Below are 20,452 nucleotides of genomic sequence, written 5' to 3'. Positions count from 1 at the left end.
CCTGCAGCTCGTTCAGCGTTCCTTCCCTGGTGCCGCTCTTCAGCGGAGACACGAGTAACGCAGCGATGAAGCCGAGCCAATAAAGCACGACAGCAGCGAATATTTAGCACTGATGGAGGAGTCACTGAAATGTGGGAGAAGTTATGACATTCATAAGATACAATTAAGATAAGTTTCCCTGCTGAAAGTTTAATTGGTTTTGTCTATAATTCCCAGATAGCTACACGACTCTGTGACACACTGTTTGCAGTAAAGTGCAGTAAAGCTCAAACGGGACTTTTATTCCTCTGTAAAAATAAATGTGGAGCCATTCAAGAATTCTGATTAAAAAAAGAAAAGGAAAGGAAACCACACAATAAACCCACAAACAAACACATTACTTTTTATATCCACTTATACACGTCAGACATCACAGTTATTCCCCTGCGTTTATATAAAAATAAAAGACTTATTTTTCTGCATGAACCCATATGAAACAAAAAGGAGTCAATTCAGTTGAAGTGGTTAATTTAAATGAATCCCAGTGGTTGCATACATAACGCACACTACGTTTATATGAACATAAGCATCAGAAAACAAACAAATTAATACAAAAACAAAAAAAAGGTTCCAAATGCATAAGGAACATTACAACAGTTCATCTTAGACGAGTTCACAGAGTTCTGGTGTCTTCAGGCCACGCGGCGCCGAGACGCATCACGGGACCCTAATTGGGGAGCGAGGCGACCCTGGGTGACCTCGGCCTTCCAGACGCACCTCCGGGCCTCGTGTTGAGCGCGTGATGTCACGACACGCTGCACCCCGGACGGCGAGGGAAGGCTCGGTCTGTTTACTTACATTCCTCCTCAAAAAGAAACTTGACTCTGAAAGGTGTATTTCAACATGGAGGCACAAAGCGGGAGGGTATCTGGAGGACAAATAATTACGCAACCAGTGCTTTCACAGGCTTGTGTGCCACATGAATGAGTGCAGTCACTTCCACGTTGTTGGCCTAAGAGCCGATGAAAGCGACGGCGTATTAATGGGAGCGGACTGAGGGCAGAGAGGAAATAAAGACAAACTCAACAAACATGTCCCATTAACGACACGCAGATCCCCGTACATAAAACTCACAGGAGTTGTTTTCATGCGCTCCCTCCTCCATGCTGCTCTGTGTTCAGCTTCACTCCGAACATGGCCTCCCACTGCGCTGTGACCCAGGCCAGCAGACCCTGCAGCAGCTCGGCGCTCTCGGAGCGCACGCACCACGTCTTCTCCTGCTTCACCGTCTGCACGGGGGTTAAAGCACGTAATCACAACAACAACAACAACAGCAGCCTGGATATGCACGCATTTAAAACCGATATCACAGCTGTTAGCCTTTTCCATCGGGTTGCACATGTTGCAAATAACAGATCGAAGTGGTTTCAATTAAATAATACATGATGTGCAAATACAAGAGTGCACATGCAAACAGGGGGATAATAACAATATTAAAACCACAGTACAGACTGTATAACCCTTTGCACACGGACCTCGTCGTACAGCTTGATGTCCATCCTGCGCTGGTCTGAAGGCCACAGCTGGACCGCGCTGACGCAGCTGATCTGGAGCGTTTCTAAAACGGTCACGCTTCCGCTGCTCGGCTCCTGCTTTTCATCCGCCGCCGGGCCGCTGGAGCTTTTCCTCCACTGGTGATCCTCCCTCAGCAGGTACAGGGTTTCCCGGGTTGCCAGCACCGTCAGCGGCATCCAGGCGTCCTCTGAGAGGAGAACAGGGAAGGAAAACCTTCCAGTCAGTTCATTCCCTACGACTGTAGCCCTCTAGCATTATATGGTTTGGATCAAATATAAAGACTTCTTCAAGTGTTGACTTTAGCTTCTGATTTAGTACCATAGATAAGTCATGAATCACAGACGTAAAATGCTTAGCAAACATCACTTTTAGTATTAGATTTCATCTCGGAAAGCTCCGTCTTCAGCAGGCAAGCGGAGGGAGGAAAGGCAGATCTAGGCACGCTAAAAAATTACAGCACTTGAAATTCCTCGGCCGTGCACAGCCGCGTGTAGCCTGCAGCTACGTCGACCTCATCCTGCTTGTGCTCGCCCGTCACTCAGTCCAACGGCAGATCTCTGCTCAGGTTAACATGGACCCACAACTCCTCACAACTCCTCTCTTACAGATTTTCCGCCTCCCGCATCAGATCGGTTTAATCCCTTTTTTAAAAAATATTTCTATGCTTGCAGGAACATTATGAGGGCTCATATTGCGGCATTTACCCGCGGCTTTCATCCAACTGGTTAAAAGGAATGCCTATGATCTAGCTTACTCTACATTTCCCCCACACTGTGAGCTAAATGACTGAAAAACAAATGAAACATATGGTTTAGTTGCGCCGCTATAAATCCAGAAAAAGTGACGGAAAGACAGCAGCGCTCAAAGTAATTAGCATGAACCGCTCTGATCTTTGAACCTTCAGGGGCCCTCGCTCACGACGTGTCGAGTCTTGAAATCTCAGGTGGGGGAATGCAGATGGAAGCCTCGACACACAGATATTTGGCGAAGAACATAAAGGATCCTAACAGTTTCTGCTGCACCGTAAAGACCAGGTCTGCTTTTGGAGGGTTGGTGGGTTTGTCACCTTGCAGAACGAAAGCCAGGATGTAGAAAAACTGCAGCTGGCCGTCCTCCACATCTGCCTGGATGTCTTCACACACCAGAGGCCTGGCGGATCAAAAGAAATCAATGATGTTACATCCACATTTCACAAGCAGCGCGCCGACAGGTGCTACCGTCTCGGATGGAAGCACTTCTACATGGCGGGGTGAATCTCACAGCCGCTGTGAAGCGGAGGGGATAATTGACGTAATAATAGCTGACAGAGTGTTCTTCTGAGTCTGTGGTTGCAAGGGGCTGCTTACATGTGACTTCAGAGCAGTTGAGTCTGTTGCCTGAGGACCAACGACACTGAGAGGTGTGTGTGGTGTGTGTGTGTGTGTGTGTGGTGTGTGTGGTGTGTGTGGTGTGTGTGTGTGTGTGTGTGTGTGTGTGTGTTGGGACCAGGAAGTGCTGATCTCCTCACGCCAGGCCGGTCTTGGTCTACGTCACCAGAACATGCACTAGGTCGTCCAAACTTCTACGCAGGCATCCACCAGACGACAGACTCTTTTCATTTCCGGCTTTTGTGTTTCCTGCCTCCTTCTCCGAGGAGAGGAGCTACAAGCGAGGACACACCGGCACCTGTGACTAATAAAAGAGCAGCTGTGCACCACGTCGTATTCAATTGACGTTGCTTTCAAAAACGATGGCTCTGATGTAAAGAAGTCTCCTCCCTTGCCTCCTCCACTCTTATCTCCTCTGGGCAGGACTAAGATAGGAGAGGAGGCGAGGAAAGGAAAGGAACTGAAGTCTGTGTAATTGAAATGTTTGCACGTTTTTTTTGGTGCCAATTTTGCACTTGTTTCATGAGAAACACATTCCTCTCTGAAATAACATGTTCAACAACAGAACCACATTCCTGTCCAGAGAACGATACCATCTTCTGTTTCGGGGCGGAAAAACAGACGAAAACAGTGTCGAAAAAACAACTGGAGGTGATCGGAAAAACAAAAAACGACACCACATGACAGGCGGGATTCAGGATTCGTGGCGCTACACGTGTTCCAAATTAAGATGCGGTTTAACAGTTAATTTAGCGGTGCAGTCTTACAACATAGAGCTGATTGTAATCAACTAAAGATGTGCTGCGCTAGAACTCCCTTTAACTCACACCTCCCAACCACATGCAAATGTGCAAAACACTATTCAGACCACATCTTCCAGCATGCAAACAAATAAAACCCCAAAGATGTCGGCCGTGCTCCGGCTGCAGTGCAGCGTACCAGAGATGGTGCTGAGGACTCAGCCTGGTGGTGGAGATGGACGTCAGCTTGCTGTCGGACTTGTGAGCCATCTCACGCACAACTCCTGAGGAAATGACAAAGAATATGACGTATATGTTACATCAAATTGTCTGTGAAGTCATACCTATATGTACTTAAAGAGACAAGAGGACAAGGAAAAGTACTTTTTGCAGGGTACACATTCATCAAAGTGTCGTGTAAAGGGCACAGAAAAGGTGCAGTCACACCCAAACCTCCGTGGACTAGAAAACACAAAAGCTGAACTCCGTGTGAGACTTCTTCCTCTATTGAAAGCCAAAAGGTCTCTCGTTGCAGGTCTAAGATTTCAGCCTCCAGAGAGTCCGTGGGTGAGAAAGCGCGGGGACACAAAGCGGCGGGTCGCGCTCACATTCAGGGGTGGTGGCGTGTCATCGAGTGCGACAACAACACAGAGGAGAACGGATCAAACTTCAGGAGGATTTAAAAAAGGGACACGGAAACCCCGCCTCCTCAACGGCCTACTTATGAAGGTTTTATCCAAGTTCGCAATCACGACTACGACAATGATGGCGGACACATTTCCCTCCTCCGTGAGAGAAGAACAGCAACGCTAACTCTTTTCGTGTTTGTTGTGTCTTTTGGCTGCAGAGCCCAGAGGCCTCGTGTTATCTCTCATGTTTCGATGAAGTTGTGTCAGATTCACTTGGTTTCTGAGCTCCAAGCGGTCACAATTATAACCACATCCTCTCCTCCCTCCCTCGCTCGCTCTCCTCCGTCATTCCAGTTGTGGTTTTCATCTTCGTCCACATGATGGGAGCCAGCTTGGACGATAGACTTGTTGAGTGAGAGAGATAAGAGAAAAAGCATGTGGAGGGAAATGCATCTAAAGTGTCACTTGACCCTCGACAGAGGATCTAAACTGTGGTGACAGTTGTCTGTTTGTTACTTGGCAGGATGTCTTAGCTTTTACCAAGTTAAATCAAGAAGGAATAAACTTTTTAAAAACACTGTACGAGATGCTGGGAGATTATATATGAAACAAGACTTTCCAAAGCTCTTCTTGCTTGATTGTGTTTGAGTGAAAGCACAAACCTCCTCAGACTGCAGCCGGAGGCCGAGAGTTGTGGAAAAAGTGCGACTGCTCTTCTAATCAGCATGTCTGTTTGCTGAATTTGATGTTTTTTTCCTCCTGTGTTCAAATCGTGTCCCCTGGAATTGGTAATATGAAACAGTAGTTCGGGGGAAAATACTTCTACCGGTCACACCGTCTGTTACAAAAGCCCTAACATGTAGGATTACGGAGAGCGGAGCGGCAATGCTTTTCCATAAGTTCTGTTTTCTGCCCACTTTTTAGGTGCTGGAGATTGTCAAAATTAATTTTCCATATTTTTCCAGACATTCCAGGCAGGAGCCCCCGTCTAGTAAAAGCTTTTCCCCTCAGCTGCCGGTCATGCAGAAGCGTTGGTGTGGGCTGAGTCTGCAGCAGAGGTGTGTGTCCCGCAGCACACATGTGGTACCGGATTAGTGTGTGAGGGCTTTCTGTGGCGCAAAGCCTGTGAGAGGAACATGCTGTTCTAATACCTGCCTCGGGGCTTCAACGGCACTCTACGAATAAAGAAAAGTCGGTGTGTATTGCAGCATCTTCCACCGAGACCGCCCTGAGGAAAGAGCTACAAACCAGTCCGCTCAGAAAAGAGCAGGATCATTAAATAAAACCTTTTATAACTTTTTCCATACATTAAACAGAATGCATTTTCCACTTTGCGTGCGTTCGCCAGAGTTTCCTTTTACCTGTCAGGAGGCCAAAGAAGCGTTTGCAGCGTAGACTGTCCCGCACTAGGAGGGTGTAGGCCACGCCCCCAAACTCCATGTGGATGCTCTGCGACGCCAGTCCCACTTCCAGGTAGCTGAGCTCCACGATCGGGTGGCTGTCCCGCTTCTGCAGCCAATCAGAGAGCTGGCCTCTGCTGGGAGGAAACGGCGTTATCGGCATCAGAAAGTGCAGCGAGCGTACAGTGAGATGGAGTAATCTCTGACACGTGGAGGTGTGATATGCCAGAACGACACTTTAATACGTCGGGTGAAGCCAAAGTAGACTTATTAAAATCATGCAGTCGCTGCATTTTTCAAGGATGAAGAAATACGGTTAAAACAATTGTTTGGCTTCTCGCACAGCGCCGTGAACGAGAACCTGCGGGTAAGAATCACAGTAACGCTAACAGCATGCTCGTGTCTGAGGGACAGACTTCTTGTTTGGACGAGAAGAAAAGCTTTTGGTTCGTGTGACGGAGCGAGGAGGAGGAGGAGGAGGAGGAGGAGGAGGAAGACTCCACGGTCTGCAGACACTGCGAGGTCAATGTGTTCTCAAGATGTGACCCAGAAACCTGTGCAGGTTATGCAATATAATCCACATGCTTAACAGAGCGGGTGTGGAGTCGTAGCTGTTGACTGCAGAGCGGCGCCCTCTTTTGAGTCGCCGTCCACTCCAGAAGGATTTCATTACAGCTCAATGTGTTGTGTCAATGTGTCCCCGGCCTGAGACGTACAAGATATCTTTAAGTGGGGATTTTGCTTATCATGCATACAATACGTCCAGCATTAAGCCCAAAAACCACACAGGAGCAAGTCAAACTTAACTTCTCATACGTAGAAGTACTCACTGGGTTTCTGACGTCATTTCCAAGAAGTAGATCCGCTGGTTTGACACCACCAGCAGCGAGGGAACCTGCCCCGGCTCCCCAAACCTGACAGCTGACATCTGAAGGCACAGAGAAAGGGAAACATGACGGAAAGCTGGTAAATAATTGTCGTCTCCAAAATATACTAAAACCGTGCTCTGGTCAATAATGAGCATCATGAGGCATCATTGATTAATGAACCATTAATAACCATCTTCTCAGCCGTCACCAGTTTGTAATCTTTCACAAGCTCTGAAGTGGTTTTAAATCTTGCTTAATGTCCTTTTTTAAAACAACACTAGAAGTAAAAGCACAAGTGAAGCAGCGCTGTCTGTCACTGGATAAACACACTGAGACGAATGGAGCGGGACCTCCTGTTCCCAGCTGGGGTCTTTGCTCAGGCCGGTTCCTCGTCCAGGTGTCCGACGGAGGAGAGCTATTGCTGCTGACGGAGGAGCTCCCAGGATGCAATGCATATTGCAGAGTGAGGGGGGGGGGGGCATGAATTGGTCAGAAAGAAGAAGACCAGGGCCTGAAAGCGCAGCTGAAGGGTTGCAGGTCTTGAAACTGTCACCACCCATTCAGCTGGAATCATTTTGGCCATAAAAGAACATAAAAACATTGCAGTGCTGCGTTGAGTTGAAGCCCAATAACCGTTTCCTGCCTGGACCTTTGCTCCACTGAAGACTTAAAGGAAAGAAAACCCACTTTCTCAATCTGCTGAGCGATGGCGTCCGACATGAAAACATTACTTCCTTAGGTTAGAAACACTTTGTTTCACGTGACAGATTTCTGAATCTCTGCTTGTTGTATAACAAGGCAGGGCTCAGCTGGAACATAAAAGGGGGATGTCACATGACCCCATGCACCAATCAGAGTTAAGGAACATTTTGAACTAAATGTGAAGACGAGGTGGTTTATGTTGTCAAAGCCGATCCAACCACACCCAGCGAGGGTTGTTAGTGTCAAACTTAATAAATAATCACTAAAGCTGTAAAGAGTTGGGAGAATTAAACTTGAAAAAACAGCCAACAGCTAGTTAGCTTAGCTTAGCACAAAGACTGGAAACAGGGGGAAACAGCTAGCCTAAAAACAGGACGGCAATAAATAAAAAGCTGTCTATTCGTGAAACTTTCTCATCCCTTATTGCTAATGCTCCGTCTACAACGTTGTTATGAATAAACAAATAAACTTCTGCTCCTCTCACATGTGCCTCCCTCACTCAAACACACCTTGAGGAAAGAGTGAAGCTCCTCCTCCTCCTCGAAGACCTCCACGTCCAGGAAGAGCTGCAGCCGATGGTCCACCGCCTCGTAGTCCTCCGACAGCAGGTCCAGATCATCTGCGGACACATGAACAGCGCGTGAGCCTCGACATGAAGCCCAAGCGGTTCAAGCTAACATCCATCATTATTAACGCAGCTCTAAGGTCATGAATTCGGGCTGAAACGCAGCGCAATGCTCACTTGAAATGAATACATCTTTGTCGTCTACTTTATTTCATCCCTCAAATTATATCTTGCATTAAAAGTGACGTTCCTGGCAGCGATGCGACGACTCGCATATTTCTTGGCCGTTACGAGGCCGTGCACAGATTTTATTTTTTACTGCAGCAGCCTGCAGCGTCGGCCAACAGCCCTCGTATTTAGGAGCAATAAATCCACCAATGAACAGCATTGGAGGTTATTTAAAAATGGATGAACGGTTCCAGCTAATCAAGAACGACAGGGCGCTGACCTGCAGCGGCTAAAACAAACCCAACGCTGTCGTCTGGAGAGATCAGATTAAAAAAAAGAAAACGGCTTTTGAACCTTCAGAAAAAGTTCATTGTGGAGGTGAAAGACACACACACACACACACACACACACACACACACACACACACACAGTAATTTAGAAACAAAGCGCTTCTTCAGCAAGAAGAAAAGGAGGGCCTCTGCTCCACAACAATGGGTGCAGTGTGCACCAAAAGACACTATATTGAGTATCAGCCGGTGTCTCCAGTGTGAGGTTCAGTGGTGACATGATGTCGGCGCTGCAGGAAGATACAGAAAGCTATTGTTATTATTATTATTACGACTCCGTCTCCTCTCTTCGGCTTTCGTTCCTCTCCCATCGCTTCCATCCGCCTCGCTGCACCATGCGGTTCATCTAAAAACGGCAGGCAGATGTCGGGGGAATGGGATGCCGTCACAGAGACGCATTTCTGTGCCGCACAACACCCGCGAGATTCAAACGCCTCCGCCTCAGACTTAAATACAGCTTATGGGAAAGCCAATGGAGCCGGTCGTACCCGCATGCCTCAGTGATGAGTTTGACACGGACCATGTGAACGGCAGCGATAACATATCATTCATATTTTCCTGCCGTTTGGGCTTTCCTCCAACAAGCAGGATGCCAACATCCCAGTAAAATAAGAGGATTTTCTGCTTTTCTCGATATTATTTCGGTGAAAATAAAAGAAAACTTTGGACTTTTGGTCAATCTTGAAGACGTCATTGGCTGCGTTCCATTCACTTTAAGTACATACTGCAGCTGCCCTTACAAAGTACGTACTGCTGCCTTCTGCGTGCATCAATACCCTCTTGCTTATATATCTGAATGCATTTTAACACCTCATTCACTATATTACCAGCCAAAGTATGATGGACAACCTGCAGGGACGATATGGCCATAACATAATAATAAATATGACCCAGATAAACTGCCTGTTCCTGAGGGAAACCCCCGGTAACGACCCACCAGTCGGGGTGGGCCGTCCTGCAGGTGCGGCTTGGACCTCGGGCGGCGTCCCCGTAGCGGTGTAGCGGTAGCTCCCGGCCAGGTCCTCCTGACTTTGGTGCTCTGTGCCGTAGGAGAGACCGGAGGCGTCGGCCTGGTCGTTCCCGGTGAAGAAGGAGCTTCCCTGAGCGGTGATGAAGGCGGGGTCTTCTGTAGATGTGGCGGCGGCGAGGATCGGACTGCTGCGACTTCTGCCGCCTGCGTTCTCATCCTGCTGTGATGAGATGGAACAGACATGATGAGTCTGGCTGAATCATTTTGGGGAATATATTACAGCAAGAGAGCAAACAGACCTTCGTGGCGTGGCGGGCGCTCTGGTTTACGTCGAGATGGTCGTCCTCGCTCTCCAGCATGGAGCAGCTCTGGATGGGCGTGCTGCAGTGAGGAGTCGATTGTCCAGCCAGCTGGACCACGTGATCGCTACCACATTCTGGACAAATATGACTGTCTCCTGGAAGAACAAGGGGAAAAAACAGGAAGTTATTGCCAAAAAGCTTCACACTGGTGTTGGTTAAAACATCTCAACCGCTCTACAGCGGATAGGAGGTGCTCCCCCTTGTGGCCTCAATCGGTTAATGCAGTAAAAATGGTTATTGAGATGAAACGGTGGCGTATGTTGACGACTTTAAAATAACAGTTCAGAACTGTTTCAGAGCGGCAGACAGAAACTCCCATGTTGTGCGAGGTCAAATTACAGTTTGTCAAGGGAATCCGGTGGCTTTGAGAGCGATATAAGTGTAGTACAGTACCCTGTCAGAAAGGCCCAAAATATTCTAAATACAGCGTATACTTAAACTGATACTGATTCTTTTAGGCGTCTAAAATGCTTTTACAGTAGTATATTGATTTGCTCCATCTACTGAAGGTGTAATACACGGACTATGTAGGATTACCTCATACAAACCCAAACTATCCCTTTACAAGGTGTCATCAATGGAGTAAAGTTACTTGCCAGCCTTTAAAGAAATTAACAAGGTACAGTCTGTGTCTCTATAATGAATGAAAATGGACAATCCTAGCAAGTTTCACATGGAGGAGAAACATTTGTTTGTATCTGCAGGGCATGTGTCACTGTAACCCACAAGCAAACAAACCCACGTTCAGACGCGTGCGTATGAAAAAGGTATTTATTGCCTGAAACACTAACAAAGAGCGCGGATCCAAGAAATCCCTCTAAACATCTGCTGAACAAAGCGTTTGTGCAGCCCGTGCATGCTGGAGCAGGTCTAAATGTCGGGTTGCGCTGGGAGCTGCAGCGAAGGGTATTATCTATACGCGGCTAACTATAGAGCTGGGAAGTCAGCGGAGCAATGAAAGACGAGAGATAACTCCTGGGACGCTGCAGCTCGGGCCGTCTGAAGCCAAACGTTTGTTTTGGGAAAAGAACGCAGGCTGAGCAGACGACCAGTGGGAGCCTGATCGCTGAGGAGCCGCCATGAAGCGCTTTGGCATCAAATGATGATAAACCTTTATTTATTTTTGTTGCACGAACGTGACAACGCTCCAGGTGCAACGTGTGACCTTCTCTTTTCTGTCTTATCTCCTTCGCTTTTCACACCCAGCTGACACTGCAATAGTTTTCAGAGGAGATGAATTAAAATGCATGGAGCGCTTCACTTTTATTTATATTTTGGCGGCAGTGCAGAGTTTGTGAGGCTGAGCGTGACTCATCTGAGCGTGACTCAGTATGAGGGATGGATGAATCAGAAAAAGGTTTCTCAGATTCAAGGCTGTGGGCTGTGTGTGTGTGTGTGTGTGTGTGTGTGTGTGTGTGTGTGTGTGTGTGTGTGTTTCTTTGAAAGACTGAGATTTAAACTCAAGTCAAACATCACTTTGCTTGGGCACGTTTTTCCTCTATGAACTTTAACGGCAAATATTTGCTCAGTCAGTTTTTTATCGTTCTTTAAATTTAGTAAATTTATTATAATTTGCTAACGCTTTTTTACATCTGGTCAGTGACAACCGACCCAGAGCTCCCTGCTCTCGTCGTGCGTGTGTCTGTATTGTTTTTGCTGTTTGTTGATTTGTTCCTCTGCCCGTGTAAACTTTGTAAATGCCAAAGTCTACAGATGTTTTTTTCTGCTGATCAATAGGCACCGACTCCACCAAATAAACATAGCAAAGAAAACAAAGAAAGGAAATTAAAAAAAATTCCATGCAGCGTTTTGCAAATTTGAACCGAACCACGCAGGTGTCGCTGGACGGCTACTGTAAAGGCCGATTCACCCTCTCACCTGTGGTGTGGACGTTAAGCTCCGTCAGCTCCTCCTCGTCCCGTTCCCCCACACCTCTCCTCCTCGCCCTCCCCCCCGCCGCCCCCCCCGCCTCCCTTCAGCGTGAACTCTGACCCGCAGCGGAGGCACTGCAGGCGGACGCAGCGGGGGCGGAGCTCAGAGTCGCGCCGCTGGTTTCCCTCCACCACGAGAGTCAGCACGTCGGTCAGAGCCTAGTCAGCGAAAGAAAGGCATGTTGTTTGGGATAGTTTGTTGACAGAGAGCTTAGTGTGCACTAAACAAGTCGACCTATTCGACTGTCTACCAGCTAACGGATATTTTGGTCATAAAAAAAAAATGCGCAAAAGGCTATTTTCATGTTCAAAACTTCAGCGCTTAAAAAACTGAAGCCGTCGGAGCTTCGTGGAGCTTCTCAGAGGCCAGAGCTCAGTCGAGCTCGAGGACAGTTTGAGGAGTAAATCATATCTGGAAGTGTGGGCCATAATGAGCAGCTACGGTTAACGTGGAGGTGTTTGTTGGGTTTTATACTTCTGCTCATAAAACATAATTTGAGTCCCGGAACGCTCAATCTGAAGACACGCTGGAATTCGTATTGGCGCTCCTTGTTAAAAGTATGTATGGCACAGATTACGTGTTGCACAATCTGAGAGGACAAAAGTCGAGGGCAGTAAACAGGGACGCTCATAACCTGTGAGCATGACCAGACTCGCACAGGATGCAGTGGGTGTTGTCCTCTTTAGGTGGACACGCATTCTTCACTGGATCTACTTGAGCGTCTCTGGGTGAAGAGTCCAAACTCCTCAGCAGGAGAGTCGGACAAGAAGTGATCAAATGTCTCTTCTGAAAGGGAATGATGGCAGAAGGACTCGATCACCTGCAGCGCCTGTTGCGGGTCGTCATCCAGCAGGACGTAGAGTCTCCTCCTCTTCTCCCTGCTGATGTAGTCGAACTGAAGCTCCACCGCTGGAAGCACCTCTTCCGTCTCCTGAGAGAGAAGATCAATATCACAATAAACAATGTTTATCTAGCAACGTTTAACACGCAATCCACACTGAGGATTAAAAAAAAACAGTTGCATAAAACCCCTGAAGTCGTCTCCTTGAGGAGAATCTTAGCTTGAGGTGTTCTTTCTGTGCAACCGGCAGCAGAACCTCGCGTCTCTTTCTCCCACCTCCCGTCCTCCTCTCACCCCGCGGGTCCAGGCAGCCTCGGCGCTCTCCACCCGGGCCAAGCTGCCGAGCTCCAGGCGGCATCTCTCCCGGCCGTGCTGCATGTCCACCTCCAGCACCAGGCCCGGTTTGATGCGCAGGAACACCTCGCTCCTCCTCCTGTTGCTCTCCTCGACGTCTTCCTCCTCTTTGTCGGATAAGACACCCACAAGTAGAGGGTGACACAGGTCCACTAACAACGGGAAAGACAGGAGAACCTCAAGATCCTCTGTGTACTTTCTGTTCGTTATTATACAGATGTTTAACCACCTTACCTCCGAGATCCTCCTCCTCTTCTTCTTCTTCTTCTTCCTCCTCTTCCTCCGCCTCCTCCTCCTTGATGTCTCCGCTCTCTCCTCCAGCCGACCTTTGGACCTCTGGACTGGGCCCAGCTGAGCTCACCACCAGGCCGTCCACGGCGCTGTCCTCCACCGTGGACCGGGAGCTCTGCCCGGGCCACTGCAGGGTCGACTCCGTCTCCTGGTCTGCATCCGCCGACGTCTCCCATCTGGGCTCAGGCGAGAGCGGTGGGGGAGAGACGACCTCTGGGACGACCTCTGGGACGTCCGGGGGCGGCGGAGGCGGCGGCCGATGCCCAGGGCTGGTGGACAGACGTGTGGCGGCGGCGACGCCGTTGTGGAGGGGTTGACCTTGAGGAGGCTGGTGTGTGTTGGCGGTGGAGGGGGAGGAGCCATCGAGATGATGCTGGTACCTCAGCCAGTCCTCTCCCAGCTGGTCTCTGAAGCTGGACATGCGCTCGATCTCCTGCTGGTGGGGGAGGACAATGCCTAGAGGAGGAACAGCGTGTTTAAATTCAAGTGGAAAACATGGATAAGACAATAGAAGTCAGAGACAGGAGGAGGTGAATTGAGATATTTGGGCGGACATGTTTTGAAAACCCACTCTGTGAGGAGGACCGCAGCCTGGGCTCGTAGTCGGTGTCACTGGGCTCGGAGATGCTCGCCCTGCGCACCTTCACCTTACCCTGAAGCACACAATGAGACCAGCGGAGAGTTAAAATCCTCAAGTGCCTTTCAGAGAGTACGTGGCCTCATCCACACACATCCATTTTAAACACCTTGGATTTCTTCCTCCGAATGCGAGAGACTTCTCCGACCGACATGCTGTCACTCAGCTCCCCGGCGCCGCTCGACACTTCCTGGTTACTCCGCTCTGCAGGCCGGGCGGCTGGAGGTTCAGGCTGCACCTGGAGGACCCGCTGGCCCGGTTTTGGCAGAACCTGCAGAAGAGATCATTTAGCCACACACTTTACACGTTTATGCATTTATTTACACAGAGATATCTGCTGCAGAGTCCAAACAACAGCTTGCTGCACTGGGATTTGCATGAATCAATTTAGAAACTTACTGATAACTCATAAGAGGACAGCGAGGAACCGTCAAGTTTGAGCTGGAAAGAAACAACAACAAAAGGAAAAGTCTGTTCCATTTCATAATAGACTGACTGCCAGTGGGGTTTAGACTAAACAAGACATTTAAAGACATCACCTTTGACTTTAGGAAACTTTGGGATGGACATTTTTAATATTTTCAGACATTTTATAGATGAAAAATGAATCAATTAATCTGGAAAGCAACTATCAGGTTCCTTGCAAAAATATATTGTTGGTTCTTCAGCATTCTTCAAGTTGAAAGAAGTGGAGATAGAGCGGTGACTCACTCTGAGGGTGGCGGCCTTCGGGGAGAGATGGCGGACGGTGCCGGTCCGGTGGGTCTTCTGGAAGTACAGCGGGTTTCCCTCCAGGTTGAGCTAAAAGATTAAATACCACACCATCTAAATATAACACTGAACAAGATGCCAAAGAGGAATCTGACATATTACTTCTGGCAATGTAGATTGATAAAAAGACTTTGGAGGCACAATTTCCACAAGAGCTGAGAGGTGTCTTAGTGTTCAGGGTTAAGAGAGAATAAAGGAGGCGACTCTAAACTACTTAAAGTCAAATGATGTGATATAAAGTGACAAATTCTAGTTATTGGCTGTTTAGGTTAACTGGATTGAGGAAAAGAAATTGTTGATCATTTCTACTTGTGTGTCATCGATATAGTGAAACTTACAACTCGAGTTTTGGGTGAAAACCGATAATAATCTGTTTAAAAGTTGTTGTTTTTTAAGTAAGTGAGTCGCTCTCAAATATTTTGAGAAAATGTATATAGTCGACAGATGACGTGTTTACATACCGTGTGGAGGCAGTGCAGCAGCGAGAGAGGAGCCAGCTGGGAATGCTCCAGCAGCAGGTTGTAGGCCAGGTCTAAGTGCTGGAGGGAAGACAACTGCTCCACACCTGTCCGGTCAGACATCAACACAGGAGCAGACCAGTAACGTCAGGAGCAGACCAGTAACGTCAGGAGCAGACCAGTAACGTCAGGAGCAGACCAGTAACGTCAGGAGCAGACCAGTAACGTCAGGAGCAGACCAGTAACGTCAGGAGCAGACCAGTAACGTCAGGAGTCAGGAACAGACCAGTAACGTCAGGAGCAGACCAGTAACATCAGGAGCAGACCAGTATGCAGCGGCATCACAGCTCAGATGTCTCATCTACTCATCGTTCTATTCTCCAAACTGATGATGTGATGCTTCCCACGGTGACGAGCAACAACAATACAAAACAAAACGTCGACTTTACCGTTAATGGTCTCCAGTTCATTGTTTCTGAGGACGAGCGAGCAGAGTTTGGCCCGGGCGCTCGGGCCCAGCGTCGGCGCCCTCTGCAGGCAGTTGTAGCCCAGGTTCAAGTGCTGCAGCTCACTCAAGGGCTGAGAAGAAGCAAAGAGGAAATGAGATACCGCCGGGAGCCAAACAGCAAATATATTTAAAGTGGATTTATAATCAAACAAATAGAAACCTTGAGAAATTCAGCACACTCCTGAATCTTGTTATGGCTCAAGTCTAAGGACTTCAGGACGTTCAGTAAACTCTGTGAAAGAAAGAGACGGTTGAAGTCAGGTGACGAGGACATCAGCTGACAAGTCAGTGACGATGCATCTGATGCGTCTCACTAGTGATTGGTCGAGGCAAACAATGGAGTTGTAGCTGAAGTTGAGCGTGTGCAGTTCCAGCCAAGGCAGAGCGGAGCTCAGGTCGCCTCCACACAGAGAAAGTAGCTCCTGAAAAACACACAGTCGTATATCATTTTGACTTTTTTTATGGCCAGACATGGGATGAATACACTCGGTGACACTAAGTACACTGAACATTGACAGTACCTCCAGGGAGTCGAGGCTCTTTGAACATGTAAAGACCTCCAACTGGGAGTAAACTCCTCGGAGTCCTTCCAGACAGTGGGGAGGGACTCGCTTCAGCTGGCGAGGAAGAAAGAGGAACATCAAATGTAAGATGTTTTCAGGAGAGAAACTGAGCAGAGAAATAAAAGACACTGATGGAAAAAAATTAAAAAATCTGGTTATGGTTCATACTCTACCTCCAAGTATTTTAAAGACTTGAATGGGAAGATTTTCACCACAGAGTGAAGTCTCATCTCTGGCGGGTTGATGAGCTGCGTTTACCAATCAAGACACACAACACGTCAGGAATGAAACCTCCAGCAGGCCGACACGTTAATATAGATATGTAAGAATATGTAATCTAACAAACACTTAATATCAGCGCTGAAAACGTGTTGAACACTGAGTTCAACACGTTTTCAGTCACACGGCTAGCAATGAGATAAAATAGTGAATCAATAAAGAATTACAGAAACAACATCACACACACACTAAATTGTTTTTGGAGGCCGTAGACGTAGGTATTAGAGACTTTAATGGTTCACGTGGAGACCAGCAGTCTCAATGCCAGTGACCCCAGCTGACCTTGAGGGAGATGGTTTTCTGCAGGACGTCAAACAGGAACTGCAGCTGCAGAAGGGAAGCGGTGTCGGCGGGGTGGGAGGGCAGCGCCAGGAAGCCGTGCTGCTGGCTCCTGGACAGCAAGTACTGCTCAAACAGCCGGGTGAGCTGCTGTAAGCTGGCCGCCGGCAGGGTGAGGGTGCTGCTGCCGTCCAGCACCACGTCGCCTGGAGGCCGGCAGAGACGAGCCGGGAGAGACGAGCCGGGAGAGACGAGCCGGGAGAGACGAGCCGGGAGAGACGAGCCGGGAGAGACGAGCCGCTCAACGCTTAGCCATACACTTACATCCCCAGCAAGTTATAACTAGCTCTACTCTTAAATTACATGATCAAACTAAGTGTTGTCTAATGCATATCTGGTGAACAGGTGTGTGTGTGTGTGTGTGTGTGTGTGTGTGTGTGTGTGTGTTTTGCATAAACAACAAGATACATAAATAATGTAAGCACGCCACATAATAAGCTTTCAAAGTTCACAACAACAATTATTATCAGACAAACATGAGTTGACTTTAAACCGAGGGTTGAGTGTGCAAAATGTCTTTTTCTAATCAAGTTAGTTACCACATTGTGATCACGCTGTTAATAGTTAACACGTATTATTTAACTTAATGATATCAAACCCACTTTGAACTAATTTCCTTCACGTACCAATTACACATACATCTATCCTGTATCTGTCCTGATACATGTTGAATGTATTATTGTTATTACAGTATGTGAAACCTATTTGTTGGATATGTTTATAATGGCAATATGTTTCAAAGAATACACATTTAAATGACACCAACAAAGACTCACACAGGAAATCTGTATATTCTGGAGCTCTTATTGTCTTAATAAATAACTTCTGGGTGAATACACCTGCTTGTTTTGGTTGCATTACGCACGGACGTGGTACTTATACACATGTGTGGTTCTTATATATAAATATATATGTGTGTGTGTGTGTGTGTGTGTGTGTGTGTGTGTGTGTGTGTTATAGTGAGACTGTAACGTACCATCATTCCTGAGCAGTGTGGCCAAGCTGTGCACGAGGCAGGACTGTCCACTGTGAGGTGCAGCCATCCTGCAACGCGCAGTGAACACAACATGTCAACAGAATACAGTCACAACATTATTATGCACCATTAAAAAGAAGCTGCTGTAAACCAGCTCACCGACTTCCGGTTGGAGAAGACACCAAAACAACGACGCACCTGCGCAGTGACGGACGGAGAGTAGACCGCGGACATGAAGCGTTACTTCGAGGAGGCCGAGCTAAAGCGTGTCCATTGTTGTGTGGGAGGAAAAGAGACGTGTGAGCCGTGTTTTGTGTGTTCCGCAGGACAGTTTTCGTGGGTTGTTGACATTTTTTTCTGTCACATGACGAATTGGCGAACGCGCCTACGGTGGCCGCGATGCACCAACAAGTACAGTCGCTCAAAATAAGTCGCAACGCCTCCACTGACAAATACGTAAAATACGTTTTAAAAAACGGTGTTTAGTTTGCCTACTGTTGCCTCTAATTGGAGAAGCATCACATACTGCTTGACTTTCACAAAGAGAAGAAACTAGTATATTTAAATATTAAATCAGCCAGTATCAGTGCTTCCTCCCTCGTGACTCAACAAAAGTGCTTGACAACTGTTTCATTTTATAAAATGTACGGCTATATTATGTACTTAAAAATGCAACCGTATGTATGAGCTGTAATCTCAAAAGTACAGTAAATGAGTAGATTTCTGTGCTGCTTATTTCAGTGAGCTGCTCTTGCGTAGTTACTGCAGGTGTCCACTGGGTGGCGCACTTTAGCAAGGATCCCAGACTTCACACTGCAGACATGATCTATAGTGCAAATAAAAACGTCAAATTGAGTCTTCCTTTCGACCAGCAAAGACACGAAGTCCATCCAACCATATTATGTTAGAAAAGTGAGCAGCTGCGACATGCATGACATATTCACATAACCGTGTTTTGTTCTTGTATGCAGCCTGAAGCAAACGCAGCATTTTAAATATTGAATGTATGGACTCAATAGGGGCCAATTCTACTTTTTTTTTTAGCCTCAGCGTGCTTAAGATCCAAGCAGGAAAGCGCAGACTTTATGGTTTTAATAAATGCCAGCAGTCAAAATGTACCAACCTGAGTCTAACACCACATCTGCCTGTTGGCAGCTGTTGGTCAAACCATATCCGAGTCATGGCACCAATAAAAAACAGAGCTGGGAAACTGGTTGGCCGAGGAGAGTGAGTGTAAGCAATGCTAAGTTTGCATGGCTGAAGAAAAGTGCACTGCTTTCTGAATAGAGCAGATTAAACAATGTCTCATGGAAGCTTTCGTAGAAAGACTGTAATAAGATGCAGGAAAACCCGTAATGTCTGTGAATTGTGTAATGCTGACATCAGCATTTAACAAGGCTGAGAGCTTCAGCTCCGTGAACACACACATTAACTCGACACATTAGGAGAGCAGCTTTCAGCTCTTCATTCTGCTTCATGGATACGTAACGCCGTGGCTCCGTAACAGAGTCTTCAACAAAGATTTGCATGAGCAAATAAAGCAAAGAAAACTTTCCTAATTTGAACATGCATCACTTGTTGCTAGGCGGCAAACAAACACACTTACACTTGGGCACACACACATACAAAAAAACACACACACACATAAGCATTTTTCCATTTGGGACTTGTGATGCGAACATTTCCATGTAAGGATTTATGTACTGCAATTTGGTAAACATTTCCATTCGGTGAGATGTTGCACATTGCACCAGTTGGTTAACTGAGCATGAATGAAAGTAGTCGGACAGTTTTCTTACCCGTATGATCTCTTGCAGTCGGCCTATTGCGTTCAAATAAAATAAAACACGTTTCACAGCACAATTTAGAACAGTTAGTTGAGGATATAAACACATAATCCAGCTGTTCCAATGCTGTGAGTTTGACTCCATTTCATGCAGGCTCACTAATCGGATGATGAATTACTTTTCAACCCCTCGACTTATTGCCTCTAGTTATCTCATCCAAGCAAAGGGAGCCTTAATTAAGTATAATCAAAGCCCAACACTAAACAGTGCACTCATTCATTATCAAAGCCTGAAAGGGGAACATGAGGATGTCTTTAGGGACTCGTTTCAGTTGATAAGAAGCCAGAATAGAGCCAAAAATGCACTAATGCGTCACTTAGTTGTGTCTGCTTTAGGAATATGCATTTTAGATTTAGGGACAGATGTGAAATTATCGGCTTCAGCTTTGCATCACAAGTTGATTTGCTGCCAGGCTGCTGCCATTGTCTTTATTAATGTGTTTGTCAGCAGCTATAACTCATAGGAAGCATCCATAACTGCTGGATGATGAACACTTGACATCGATTCGTTGTAATCACACATGAAGTGCAGAGTTTTGGGGACTCGCTGTACTTAAAGATGACCTCCGGCTTACAAAGCGCTCTCGGTATCCGTGCTGCACTGTGCGAGTCCCCGGCACATCAGTGACGCCGTACCTCCCTCCATCAATGTTGAGTTTATCCAGAGTTTGTATTTACAGTTCCATGGGGAGGAATTGAAGTAACTGACCTTGGTGGGGATTACTTTGCACACATGGGCAGATGCTGCGGCCCGCTAGGCGTATCAGCTAGTGGCCATCCTGCTGCTTGGTTTCATGAAGTGATACATGAGGTTCTGTGTGCAAACAGCCCTCTGGGCATCCTTTCTCCCTCGTCACGCCCCCGAGGTGAGCAAGGATGCAGATCGTGAATAGGGCCAAATAGCATTAAATCAGAGGGCACCCACAAAACAAAATAATCTGCGGAGTAAGATTACACATGCCACTTCTATTTCTGGGCCCTTGG

The 20,452-nt window shown here is 47.2% G+C and overlaps 1 protein-coding gene across 1 annotated transcript; it reads right to left on the bottom strand.

Moving 5' to 3' along the window:
- Positions 1-370: 370 nt before the first annotated feature.
- Positions 371-17,689, bottom strand: stk11ip (serine/threonine kinase 11 interacting protein; the record flags this gene model as incomplete). Its single annotated transcript, XM_079236892.1, has 26 exons — positions 371-1,268; positions 1,515-1,741; positions 2,621-2,703; positions 3,861-3,945; positions 5,652-5,824; positions 6,521-6,618; positions 7,771-7,880; positions 9,279-9,531; positions 9,611-9,768; positions 11,552-11,596; positions 11,643-11,763; positions 12,426-12,536; positions 12,741-12,952; positions 13,035-13,547; positions 13,663-13,744; positions 13,838-13,999; positions 14,128-14,169; positions 14,440-14,529; positions 14,961-15,064; positions 15,407-15,536; positions 15,626-15,697; positions 15,780-15,887; positions 15,987-16,082; positions 16,202-16,276; positions 16,590-16,792; positions 17,623-17,689. 26 exons carry the CDS (start codon positions 17,687-17,689, stop codon positions 1,125-1,127), a joined length of 3,564 nt encoding a protein of 1,187 aa, XP_079093018.1. The 3' UTR covers positions 371-1,124.
- Between the last annotated feature and the right edge of the window lie 2,763 nt (positions 17,690-20,452).

This window comes from Taurulus bubalis (assembly GCF_910589615.1).
Source record: "Taurulus bubalis genome assembly, chromosome: 21".
Classification (NCBI taxonomy): Eukaryota; Metazoa; Chordata; class Actinopteri; order Perciformes; family Cottidae; genus Taurulus; species Taurulus bubalis.
The sequence above is the reverse complement of the archived record's forward strand: the minus strand, read 5'-3'. Positions and strand labels throughout refer to the sequence as shown.